Source organism: Sminthopsis crassicaudata, chromosome 3 (assembly GCF_048593235.1).
Source record: "Sminthopsis crassicaudata isolate SCR6 chromosome 3, ASM4859323v1, whole genome shotgun sequence".
NCBI lineage: Eukaryota > Metazoa > Chordata > Mammalia > Dasyuromorphia > Dasyuridae > Sminthopsis > Sminthopsis crassicaudata.
The window spans coordinates 121,148,783-121,162,458 of NC_133619.1; the positions used below are offsets into that span (position 1 = coordinate 121,148,783).

General features: G+C 31.9%; 2 protein-coding genes across 6 annotated transcripts in view; one reads left to right on the forward strand and one right to left on the reverse strand.

The window, feature by feature from the left end:
- Nucleotides 1-13,676, reverse strand: part of FBXL3 (F-box and leucine rich repeat protein 3) — a 61,401-nt gene that overhangs the window by 19,642 nt on the left and 28,083 nt on the right. For 3 of the 4 annotated variants that reach the window (XM_074299292.1, XM_074299293.1, XM_074299294.1), the window contains exon 5: nucleotides 11,192-12,951. The exons of the other annotated variant lie outside the window; for it this stretch is intronic. In XM_074299292.1, the coding sequence (XP_074155393.1) occupies nucleotides 12,308-12,951 (644 nt within the window). In that variant the 3' untranslated portion in view covers nucleotides 11,192-12,307. Of the gene's footprint in view, nucleotides 1-11,191; nucleotides 12,952-13,676 lie in introns of those variants that run through there. 4 annotated transcript variants of the gene reach the window in all.
- Nucleotides 1-13,676, forward strand: part of CLN5 (CLN5 lysosomal BMP synthase) — a 28,812-nt gene that overhangs the window by 1,907 nt on the left and 13,229 nt on the right. Inside the window, exons 2-4 of one of the 2 annotated variants that reach the window (XR_012487783.1) lie at nucleotides 1,929-2,094; nucleotides 4,346-4,571; nucleotides 6,628-7,220. Coding sequence is in view for 1 of the 2 variants with exons in the window: in XM_074299298.1 (XP_074155399.1) it covers nucleotides 1,929-2,094; nucleotides 4,346-4,571; nucleotides 6,628-7,151 (916 nt within the window). In the remaining variant the exon portion in view is untranslated. Of the gene's footprint in view, nucleotides 1-1,928; nucleotides 2,095-4,345; nucleotides 4,572-6,627; nucleotides 10,480-13,676 lie in introns of those variants that run through there. The other variant, XM_074299298.1, reaches the window with a different exon arrangement.

Sequence of the window (13,676 nt, forward strand, 5' to 3'; positions counted from 1 at the left end):
TTCTTCAGTTTTCACAGCAACCTTATAAGTTTGGTAATAGAAACACAGAAACTGGACCTCTGGTGTCATTGATATATGGGACTCTACTTGAGGAAACTTTATCAATCACTAAAGATCAAAACTTTCTCTGCATTGCATTGTTCTTTATTCAAGTCTTTATTTAAATTTAAATTTTTTTCTCATCTTCTCCCTTTCCCCCCCCAACTCCACCAAACAATTCTCTTGTAACACAAACATTCATAATCAAGCAAAAAATTCCATCATTGGCCACATCCAAAAAAATTATGTCTAATTTTGATTCTGCCAGAAGTTAGAAAATTTACTTCATCATCAGCCCTTTGGAATTGTGGTTGGTCAATTCTTGCCATTCTTTTTCGAGAATTGACTAAGGACATTAGAGATAGAAGCCATTTTACACACTAAGAAAATAAGGCTCAGGTCAACTACATCTATGTTTATACAGCTATTATGAACTAGAAGTGGGAATCAAAACCTCATCTTCTGGCTCTGATGTCCAGCATCCTGTGTGCTGGAAATACCAGACTTGGAGTCAAGAAGACTTGACTTTGAATTCTTCCTCTGTCACTATCTGTGTGACCTAGTCAGGAATTATTTATTAATCACTTAACTTCTGAGGTTCGGTATTTTCATCTGTAAAATGGAGACCATATTAGTAGTATCTCCCTTCACCAGATTGCTACAAAGCTCAGGGAAAAATCTGTAAAGTTCTTTGCAAATTGTACAGTATTTTATCAGTGTCAATTATGTAATCTTTAGTGATAGGTTTTGTAGGGTAGTAAATAGAGGGCTGGACTTGCTAATCACAAAGACTTGGGATGTTCATGTCTTGCCCTTGCTATCTGGAACTGTGGGCAAGCCATTTAACCTCTCATAGACTATAAATATAATTTGCAATGCAATTTGCCTTGTTGCAGGAGTTTCCTCCCACAAAATCATGCATTTTTGAAGTATTGACAAATCATGTTCAGACCATCTCAAGGAAATGTTAAAAAGAAAAAAAGTATTTTGTAAAACTTAAAGAGTGCTGTGTGGATGTTTTTATTATTACTTATACAACCTAATTGTATATTTAGTTACTCTATATTCATTACCCTGCTGTATAAATAAAGAGGGCTTCTCTTTAAACAAAGGATAGAAGAGGAAGAAATAATGATGAAGGTTGTATTTAATAGGCTTTTTTATATTATATAAAAAGTATATTCACCATAGACTTGAAGGTCAGATTTCTCTCAAGTTCTTATATTGAACAAATGATAATGGCGGAATAATTACAGCATATTTAACTTATTATGTCTAGTATTATAGCTATACTAACTTTTATTTAGCTACATAAATCTGATTGGCATGATTTAAAAAAAAAATCCTAGTAGAATATTATTGGAGAATATACATATTTTCTCCTTATTTCCTATAAGGAAATCAGACAAAACTCAACGTGACCTGAGAGTAATTGGAAATAAAAATTTTTCCAAATTATAAAATTAGAAGCAAGTGTGAATTCATCAAAGTTTTGGGGTTTGGGTTTTTTTTGGTAATTTTGGTATTATAAGTTATGCTTATATTTTCTTAGCACTTTTATAATTATAAAATCCTTTAACATGTTACCTAATTTTGACCTTCATAATGACAGTTCTATGAGGAAGATAGTATAACTGGTCCCTATTTTATAACTAGAGAAATTGAGACTTAGAATAATTAAATGAGCTGTTCAAGATCACATAGCTAGAAAAGTGACTTGAATCCCAGATCATTTAAGTTTTATAAACCCCAGTTTCTTTATATATAAAGGGAGAAGGTTGGAGTGTTTACCTAAAATAACCTTTAAATTAAATTTAGATCTTAATTATATATGGTCACATCAGTTTCTTTCAAGTTTTATATATATATTTTTTTTCTTTTTTCTTAAGGCGTTTTGAATTCCGTCCTAAACCAGATCCTTATTGTCAAGCTCAATATACTTTCTGCCCAACTGGTTCTCCTATCCCAGTTATGAAGGATAATGATGTCCTAGAAGTTTTTCGATTACAAGCCCCAGTATGGGAATTTAAATATGGTGATCTCCTGGGACATTTGGTGAGGATGGACCTTTATTTTGTCATGACTCTAAATTTTTAAGTGCACTTTGATTTAGGAAAAAATAAATTCGTGTGTGTGTGTGTGTGTGTGTGTGTGTGTGTGTGTGTGTGTGTGTGTGTGTACATATATGTACATTCACCTAATTTCAGGAGCATTGATGTTATGGTCAACAAAATAGATTGTGCTAGTTCCAAGACATTAAACCTTTGATATTCCTATGTACTCTTATAGAATGTACATTATCTGTCATTCTAAGTTCCTTAAGTTTTACATATTTGTGCTGCTTAAATTTCTTTGAAATACTTCTTAGTATGTTGAAATATAGAGCATTTTAAGCAAATTTATATTACTTTAGCAAGTAGAATATGTCCCTCCTGGGAGCTAGAGGTGAGATGCCAAGACAGAAACAGCATCAATTTATTCTTTCCTCTTTTTTCGTCCTTTGTATATCCTTCCTGTGTGATAAGATTTGGGGAAGGGGCAATAGGAAGAGGGAGAATAAAGGAGGTCCCCAGCATTAATTACCTACTAAATACCAGGCAAAAAAAATCCCTATTTTGAAGAAACTTGCATTCTCCCTCTTAAAATCTATGCCACTCACCAGCCTTGAAGTCAGGAGGACCTGAGTTCAAATCTGGTCTTAGATACTTAACACTTCCTAGCTGTATGACCCTGGGCAAGTCACTTAACCCAATTGCCTCGGGGGGAAAAAAAATCTATGCCACTGCATCAAAGAACTCTCTCTTTGGACTGTCCATATTATTTAAACTCCAACAAAAAGTAAAGATTGAGACTATTTGAAGAACATTGTAAAAACTTTAATATTCTCTAGGATGCACTTTATTATAAATTAATCCTGTAACCCAGGATTACAACTATCACGATGTAATTATCAATAGTGAAAATAACTGTAAAACCAGAACTTCGGTAGTTTTTTTACTTTCCTATTATCACATAAAGTAATATACAGCACATCTTATTTCTTCAGCTCTCAGCTCGGACATACCATTCCCTAACTTGAAAAAGAACCATTGTAACACCCTGCCCCCCTAAAAAGAATCCAAGAATTCTGTCCTGGAGAGTATTCTAGACACAAGATGGGGTTAAGCCAGGGAACAAAAAGCCACAGCTTAGGAAGGGAGAATGAGAATGTGCAGAAGTAAAACTTTCAAGTAGCTCATGTCCCAGGTGCCTTGGCCAATCTCATTTATTAAGAACCTACCATGTCAAATGCTGTTTCTAGGTATTACAAAATAGTTTTTCAAAGAACTTTCATTCTACTAAAGAGTATACACAGACAAATCAGTCAATATAATGTAATTTGTGAGGGAGGAAAGGAAAGGGATCAAGGAGAAAGTAGTATATGAATAAGAAGTGTGTCCAGGTCTAGAGGATAACCTGTAAAGGGGCTGAAATAGGAGATGGAATGTAGGCAGCAGCTTTTGGGCTTGCCTCAAATATTAGACTATGTGAAAGGCAATAATATGAAATTTCCAAAAAGAGGGATTAGAGACAGGTTTTCAATACCTGGCTGAGAAATATGTGATTTATCAGATTCTTCCCTCCACCCCACCCCCAAGAAAATAAGATGCTTAAACTTAAACCATAAAAAATGGATTAAAAAGTGGGAAGGCCATTCTGAAGGTTTTTTTCAGTAGTCAAGGTCTGCCTTCCGAACTGGCATAGTGATTCAGTAGTGATGTTAAAGAGTGGATATGAAAGGCATTATAACAGAACAACTGAATAGGCTTAGATGCTAATTAGATATAAGCAGTGAGGAAGCAGAGATTCTAAGATTATAAGCATAATTGATACCCCACTAGAAATAGGGAAGTTTAAAGGAGAGATGGCTTAATGAAAATAGATCATAACTTCCATTTTGAACATTTAAAGCATGTTAAATTTAGAATATAAGTACCTTAAAGGAAGGAACTGTTTTGTCTTTTATATTTTTGTCCCTTTACCTATAAAATAAGTTCTTAATGATTGAAATTGAATTTGAGATTTTAATGCCATGCTTAGTGGAGAAATAATAGGTAGCTGAAGAGCCAGGAAAGGAAATCAGAAGATTGGATTTATAGATTTGGGAATCATCTTTGTAAAGATGGATATTTGAATATCTAAGGAGTAGAGATCATCAGCAGGTTATTAAAGATTCCAGGACAAAGATCTGAGGGACACCCAAAGTTGGAACATAGAAGATAAGATTCTTACTTTGTAACTTTTTATATCTGACATTTTTACACAGAATATTATGCATGATGCTATTGGATTCAGAAATGTTTTGACAGGCAAGAATTACACCATGGAATGGTATGAACTTTTCCAACTTGGAAACTGTACATTTCCTCATCTCCGACCTGAAATGAATGCACCATTCTGGTGTAATCAGGGAGCTGCCTGCTTTTTTGAAGGTATTGATGATATTCACTGGAAAGAAAATGGGACCTTGGTCCTGATAGCAACCATATCAGGTAGGTTTTGAAAACGGCATTTGACTGACAGTATAAACATACAAATATTAAAACCAGCTTTCATTAAGAGTAGTTATTTTTCTTCACAATTTTAGAGGTCAAGGTAAAATATGTTAGAAACACTAAATTTTAAACCAAAATATTATTCATGTAGTTTATTGCCTGTTGTCACTGGAAACTAATAGAAAATTATGACTCAGTACATGTATATTGTAAAAAATTTGGTAAAAATGACAAATATTTGAAGTACTATTTGAGCCTCTGGAATGCTTATGCTTCCTAGAAGTGGTATTGGTAAGAAGTGGCTTGGGAAAAATGTGTTTAGGGCCTTTGTAACTGAGCAAAGCTTCCTGTTAAGCTTTTTTTAAAAGATAAAACAGATGTTATATTATTAACAAAGCTTACTCCTAGAGTCAGTTCTCTTCTGTAATTTTTGTCCTCAGTGACTAAATTTGAAATCCAAAAAGCACACATTACTAGGAAGTAATGTTATTTTGATTACAGTTTAATATTAAATGTGATAAAATTAAGCTATCTCCCTGTTTTCTGTAAGAAAAGAGAACTATACTAGGAAGCAAAAAAGGTCAGCTTTAATGGCCTCTCAACAACTAACTTGGGTTGGCTCCTTATTCCTGGGATCTCTGAAATAAATATTGGCAATGAACGCATGAACAGTGTATAATCTGTATATGATAGGGTATAGTGTGATGTCTGTGACATATAAGAGGTATGTCTTATATGTGTATGTGAAACTTATTAATGTATATAAATAATATTTTTTCCTCACCCTCTGGGTCTGAGAGTCCTGTTTTCCTTCTTCCCTTTCCTTTCCCTGGGGTTAGAGGTAAAGAGATCCAAATTGAAAAAGAGCCTTATTTGGCCTCTTGGAACTTGGTTTAATCTTAGGCTTAAAGCGTGAATGACTTTACTTCTTTGGACCTATTTCTTCTATAAAATGAATACGTTAGATTAGGTGCCCTCAGGTGCCTCTTCCAAATCCTTTTAAAAAATATATATGATATGATTAGAAGCCGAGGTTCCACAATTCTGATTAATTTTATATTCTTTTCAAAGCAGAGAATAAAATCTCAAATTGAAAATAAATATGCCCAAGTGAAATGGTAAATCACTTTCTGAAGAAACTTTGTCACATAATCTATCCTTTTATTTTCAGACTATACCGACCATGTCAGGCTTATAAAATATGCCTTAAAATATCCTGACACATGAAAAAGGTAGAGATAGTCAGATGGAATTAGCTAGTGAATATAATGTGTTCTCACAGTTTATGATGTCACTCAATACAATAAACACAGAGGAGTAAGAATTCGAGAAGAAATTCAACAGAGCTTGTAAATTCTATTGTTTGGACAAGATTAAACTAAATTAGAATTGATCCTAGTAAAGATCCAGTGCAATTAAAAGTATTAAAAACAAAAAAGATGGGAGCTTTGAATCATTTTTATAATTAATTAAATTTCTCCCTCCTTTATAATCTCTCATTCCTGATCATCTTTCCTGACATTTTTTGTACTTTTATGCATTCTACTTATTACTAATATATTTCATTATACTTGCCTGTATTTTGGGGAACTTTATAACCAATGACCTGACCAACATGCTATCACTACTGAAATTCATTTTCCTCTTCTGCATAAAGTTGGGTTAGATGATTTCTATAAAACCCTCTGAAGCTCTGAATTATGAGTTTTTAATTATAAAATTGATGAATTACAAAGGCAATGTGCCTAGCAACATGCAGTGTTACTATGGGCAAGTCAACTAACTTCTCTGTCTTTTTTTTTGCAACTGGGATTTCATAGAGTTGGTATTAGGCTGAGAATTGTATATAAAATAGTCTGTAAGTAAATATCAATTGATATTATTCTTTTACCTTTCTTACATAAAAAATGATTTGAGATATTGCTTGCTTTGAGCATATGAGTTTGAATCTACTGTGAAATCCAAACATTTTCATTTATTCATGTCTATTATAGATACATGTGTTTATATATGAGGTTTAATTATGTCCTTTTTTTTTTTTTTTTTCAAATAGGAAAAATATTTAACCAAATGGCAAACTGGGTGAAACAGGATAATGAAACAGGTATTTATTATGAGACATGGACAGTCCAGTCCAGTCCAGGAAATCAGTCGACAACATGGTTCGAATCTTATGATTGTTCCAAATTTGTGTTAAGAACATATAAAAAGTTGGCTGAACTTGGGGCCAAATTTAAGAACATACAAACCAACTACACCAGAATATTTCTGTACAGTGGAGAACCTACGTATGTGGGAAACGAAACCTCAATTTTTGGACCTGCAGGAAACAAGTCTCTTGCTACAGCCATAAGGAGTTTTTATTATCCATTTCAACCTCATTTGTCAGCTAAAGAATTTGTGTTAAGTCTTATAAAAATTTTTGATGCAGTGCTGATCCATAAGCAATTTTATTTGTTTTATAATTTTGAATATTGGTTTTTGCCTATGAAGTACCCCTTTATAAAGATAACATATGAAGAAATTCCTTTACCAAACAAACCAAAACACCAGTTTCTAAAATACTGGGACTTCTGAAGAAGGAAATGTCAATATATCTTCTTGAATATTCAGGGAGTAATTTGGTCCTATTATGAATCATCCCAGGTCTATTCTTTCATTTAAAAAAAAAAAAACTTTTCCAGTTTTTGAGTGGCAAGGAGGTGAAACTTAAATCAACAAATCCTTTTGCCTATTAATATCTATTGGAGCTTAAAATAAGATATTATATTGGTAAAAGTTGGCCTCTTGGATTATCTGGATTTCTAAATTAACATGAAAGAAAAGTAATAGCATCTGGGCTAATATTAAACAGATTATGTTATAGTGTGCCTTTTACATAATAGGTGCTTAATAAAGTATATATAATTACTACACTGAAAAAGTTACATCTTTTGTTCTTCATGCCACTTAGGATTTTTTAATTAGTATCCTGTGTTGTAATAGTTTTAGATTGCCTTTGGATCTAAGTATCCTGAATGAGTTTTACTTACTGGAGTTTCTAAGACATTTTTCCCCCTTAAACCTGGCAGATGTGAAAGCTCATTTTCTCACTATAGACTTTCAGCTTCAGAATTTCCTGGGATTTTCAATATCAGCTTTTAAGCTGGGTACATAGTGCTTCATGGTTTGTCATTAAGCATCTTAGAACCTGTGGGCACAGTTAACTCTTAATATGCTTTACATTTTCCCTCCCTTCCCTGACTAGCAGTGATAATGTAGGATTAAGTAACGTGTTCATATATTGTGTTTAACTCTCTGAAGCACTGTATTTCTTGGGTATACAGATCTATGTCATGAATTCACTGGTGCCCAAAATCACTTTTTTTAGTCCTTTACCTTGCTCATTAATTGGTTTTAGATAGAGACAGTTTTTGAAAAAGCAGCCTTGTTGAAAGGATGGCTATATTGGAAAGTATTCCTCTAGAGAGCAAATGTAAAGCTCATACACATTTAAAAAAAAAAACCAAATAGCATATGTTCATATACAATCCACTCTGGGTACACAGTAAAACACAAGGCAGGGGGCTGCTTAGCTCTAAGCATCTGTATTAAGTACAAGTTAAGTTGTTAAACATTATTGGAAAAACTAAGCATCTTTAGGTGTAATTATGATGTTGCCAAAGGTTATTATGAATCATGTCATATCATACTTTATGTGATGTACAAAGCTACTAGGAGAAAACAGTTGTTGGGTTTTTTTTTTTTTAATTCATGCAATGAAATTTTGTTGTATATTTGACAATATAATGCTTATCATTCATACCAATGAATCTTATTTTATTTCAAACTATATTGAATGTAGGCATAAGTAAGAAATCGTATGAAGGAAGGTTACACTGAATTCAGACTTAATTAGTGGCCAGAAAACATTTAGATGTATCAAACACTTACCTCTTAACATACTAAAAAGTATTGTATTTAATAATATTCTGTGTTATTTGCAAATCTACACAGTAATTGGCTCTTATCATGGAGATTGGAGCTATCATATTTCTAAATTTAAACTATTTTAAATATATATCTCAAAATCATTTTATAAAAAGAATGCTATGTTATGAATTCTTTTCTGTAGCATTAATTATGTTCTTAGGTTTAGTGAGTACACTTATGGGTTTTTGCTTGGTACTAGTTCTGATAAGTTGATAAAATTATTTGAAATAATACAATCAAAACAAAAATAAGAATTATGGCATTCTTAAGAAATAATTCTTTTACTTCTAAAAGAAAAAAAAATTGCAGTTTTTAGAGGCCTTAAGCTTATTACTATGTTGTAATGAAATCTTAAATCTTCAGAGAATGGGCTTTTAAAAAGTCAGCTGTGAGACTGTTTGATTTATAACTTCACACATCTTGCATTAGTAGTAAGGTGTATCATGTATTCCAATGGTGACATTTCTACTGCCACACAGCTTTGAGACAAAAAGATCTCTACACTGATTGAGCACGCATTTAAAGTAGGTGAAACCTGATTTGATCTGTTCAAACCACTTCTCTCTCTCTTCTCTCAAACAGGGACCAAGTCTTTTCTCTCTCCTTAAACAGCAAAGGATGATATTTATTTATACTTGATTGATGTAATATATATATAAGGATGTATTCCATTCAAGATCAAAATCAAGCAATTATTTCATAAACTTTTTTCTGTGAAATGAAGACCCTTATTAAATTAATTTTAGATACAACAAAAGGGTGGGGACATATTTTGCAATCGATTATATTTATAAGGATAGTTGTAAAGGTACTCCTACAATTTTTTGGTGAGAGGCTGAGAGAGTCTGTAATCTAGAAAAATCTTTTGGTGTGGTATCTCACTCCCAATCTCTGATAGAAAAGTTCAAAATCCACTAGATTAGTAGTCTTAAATCCTATATCCAAATCTTGTTCTACTTATTCCAATATGAATTTCTACATGCTTCAATTTTCTCATGTAAAATAATACAGAAATGTGCTGCCACGGAAATACATGGTATACTACCAATTATGTTGGATTTAACTTACCAAAACAAAATGAAACCCAGAACACAAAACTGCCTTTGTTATAAAATATAAAAATCCTTTTCCAGAAAATTAAGATTTTCCTATAGTAATCAAAGATTTCTTAAGGCCTTTAAAAACGGCAATGAAAGCATTGGTAAATGAGAAAGGTTTATTAATTAATTAAAAATTGGTAGTTTATTGACAGAATTATGTGAAATGATTTCAAGAACACTTTATATATAAAAATTCTTGTCACAGATCAAATTGATCTTGTACTCCTAAAAGCTGCCTGCCCCACAAGGAAAATACATATTGGTGAGAAAAAAATGATCCAGGGCAAGGGATTGTAGACAAGTTTAACAAATTTGAAATGTTTTAAAATTATGGATTTGCAAATGGTGAGAAAAGCAAAATTAATCTTTTAGGGATCTTATATAACTAATTATGGTTAATTTTCTCTGCTTAGAGTTTGAATGTAATGCTAATTTTTGCCACTGCCTTTCCTACCTCTGGATATCAATTGTCTATAGATTTTTTCAAAAATAATTACTCTTCAACAAAATTTTGTTTTCATATTAAACTGAGCACACATCAAATAAAATTTCTCCAAACCAGAACATTATTGAGGCTAGTTCTAAAACTTGAGTTTTAAAGTAAGAAAATAATTTTAAAATGCTTATGTAGCTGATTGATTATGGTAATACATCAGAATTAAGAACTATCTTTATTTTCAAATAGACAAAAAATATTGAGCATATAAAGCATAAGTAAAAATTTATCTTAAAGACTATGCATATTTTTATAAATTGAAATTAAGTATCTCAAGTATAATACAAATCAATTTTTACAAAATGTAAATTTCCAAATAAAGCTTTGGTTATTAGAATGTTATGTTTGTCAAATCCATTTACTAAAGATGTTCTTTTAAAATACTCCAAGTATTTAATAATTATTTCTGTTAAAAAGTCTAACAGATGTGTTTTGTGTGCACATTAGCACATAAAAACCATTATTGTTCACTTGTTACTTATTTTAAAATTTGGGCCATTATATTGTTTCTGCTTATTTACATATATATATAGCTGAAGATTAAGTTCTTGTTTTAGAATCCTAAGGCAGATCAAAATTATTTAGAAGACCTTAAACTGCCCTAATCAATATGCAATCCTATTTTGAAATAGATAAAATTTATTATAAACAGCACCTACAACTGCTAACTAAGACAAACTGTTTCTGAAACACTGATGAAGTACTTTCAAGCATCAATTTATAGTTTTGGGAAAAAATTACTTTTTAAAAAATGGATAGTGCCCTTCCAATTTCTCCCAAAGAGGGGAAATATTTGGCATTAATCCCCAGAAGCAAGGTTATGTAAAGACTAAGAAATCCAGATGTTTGAAGATAAAACTTCATATTTTTACGGTCTATACAATATACCATTATCTTTGTATAAGTGGTGACAATTTAAAATGACACTTTGAAGTATTAAAAATTCATTTAGAAAATAATTCATTTAAACTGATGATTACCAAGTACAAGAATCTATGGAAACTTTTGTCTTTTGTCAGTCCACTTAACAATATTCACTCAAAAAAATATAAACTTAAATATGCCTTTTAAATTTATTATAGCTCACTCTAAAAATATTACATTTGGAGCTCCATGTATGATTAATAAAAACCAAAATATCTTACACAATTTAGCTGTACAATCTCTAAAACAAAAATAAGTCACCATTAAGACTTATTACAATCTGAATATCTTTTATACAATTTATAAACATTTTAGGGTTTACTTTTAATTATAATTTTGATCTGGCTTTTTAAATAGTTTGCCATTATGAATTTCAGATACAACAAACTCAAAACTAGTTTAAACAATATACAAAAACCAAAGAAAATTGGTTTAAATATTCCTTACTTCACATACAAATAAATGACTCAAGTGCAATTTACAGAATAACATAGTAGTACAAGATAGACTTTATAAGGTTAGTAGATTACAAAGCAATTTCCAAAATGTAAATCAAATGCTTTTCATTCTACTCTTTGCCTTGTGGTAGTTTGATCTTGGCTCTAATTTGTGTTCTTGGACAACAGCCACTTTGTTAAATTTACCATTTACCTAATAAATGTATACATATTTCCCCCCCTCAAGAAACATGTACAGTAAGAAAAAACTGGGCTGTGTAAAAACTGCAAAAATTTGGCCAATCTTCATGAACAAAACATACCTACACCCATATCCCAACAAATCTTACCTTCCTGAGCTATATCTGACACCTTATAACAGGTGTATGAAGACCCTAAAGTTGTCAATTTTACATTTTAAAAAACTGCATAGAGAACAAAACATTTTTTGGAAATCTATTACTACTTCTTGGATTTCATAATCTGTAGTAGACAAGTTTCGCATACTTAACATGTTTAAACTTTACAACTGTTGATTATTTTTATATTTGAATCGCTACCAAATTTTCTACTGACATCTGATTGCTACTGGGTTAAAGAAACAGATTTTTTTGACCAAACCTAGCCCATGAAATCTTCCACATTATTTAATCCTGTGTTTAGTCACTGACTGAAAATATTAAATTTCTATGCCACAGTCATATAATTATTTTTAAACCATGTTAAATAAGCTCCCCCCCCTTTAACAATATGGTATGCTCAAATTTAAAAGTGCTATTAAAAGTGCCTTTTGGCTTAAGATCTTTACCAAGTGGGCATCATGTCTGGAAACCAAACTCTACCAAGATGCTTTGATACTTCCCAATGAATCTGCTCCAAACTATACTTTTGGTCAGGAATTAGGACTTCTTCCATAATGGATAGCTGAGACAAACGGCCACCACACAACTTCACAAACTCAACAAAGGCACTGCAAGAGACTTCACATTCACCTAGTCCAATAGCTGACAAATTTTTGCAGCGTTCTGCAATGCGAATTAATTCCTCATCCAGTGGTCGTAATCCGTTAGCACATACTACTAGTTCAACCAAACGAGGGCATGTCATTCCAACACGGCCAAGGACATCTTTACTTACTGATCTCCCAAAGTAAAGATGGGTGGCAGGAATTTCATAACGAAAGAATGGGTCAAATTCTTCTTCATACAAAAAAAAATACATCACTAAATTTACTTTAGGTGAATGTCTGACAAAAGCATCCCAGCTGCTCTTCTGAATTGTATGGAAATGTGTCTGTCCTGGATTTTCACTGACTACATCAATGCGCAAGTGTTCTAATCTGACATGTTTCTCAGAAGACAAAGCAAGAAGCAGCTCATCACTTAAGAGGTGGTAGTTCAAGGCCAGTTCACGTAAGCCATGGCATTGGTCAGCCACACAAAGGATACCTTGGAAAAGAAAATAAATTCAGCCAATTCACAACTGAAATTATACTTTTGAATAAATTATTTAATTACAATTTAAAAAATTATAAGACAGATCTACAATGTTTTACTGTAGTTTTAATGGGATGCAGCATGGTGTAATGGAAAAATCACTTGCCTTGGGAGACAAAAGACCTGGAGTTCAAATCAGCTATGCAACTCTGACCTACTTATTAGTTTTTTAACTTTTATGACTTTCAATTTTCTAATATGGGATTAAAAACCTTGCACTATCTACACGGTAGTTGCTAGGAATAAATGAGATGGCCTATATAAAGTACAGTGTAAACCTTAAAGTGCTATTGTATATCTCATAGCAAAAAGACAAAGAAAGGCTCCATATGCACTAAAATATTTAGAGTAGTTCTTTGTGATGAAAAAAAAATTGGAAACAAAATAGATATCCCTGAATTGGGGAATAGCTAAACAAACCAGCACATGAATGTAATGGATTATTACTGTGTTCTAAGAAACATGATGAATGAAGAGAAACATGGAAAAATGAATGCAAAGTAAACAAACCCAGGAAACAATATATATAAGGTACATATGGAGCAAATGGAAAAAATATTGTGAAATTATCTTGACCCCCAAAAAGTCCACAAGGTAACTTAAGGTTATTTTTTTTATGTTCATTGTTGCTAATTTTTTTTTTTTTCAAAAAACTGTTATAAAAGTATGGGAGGTGA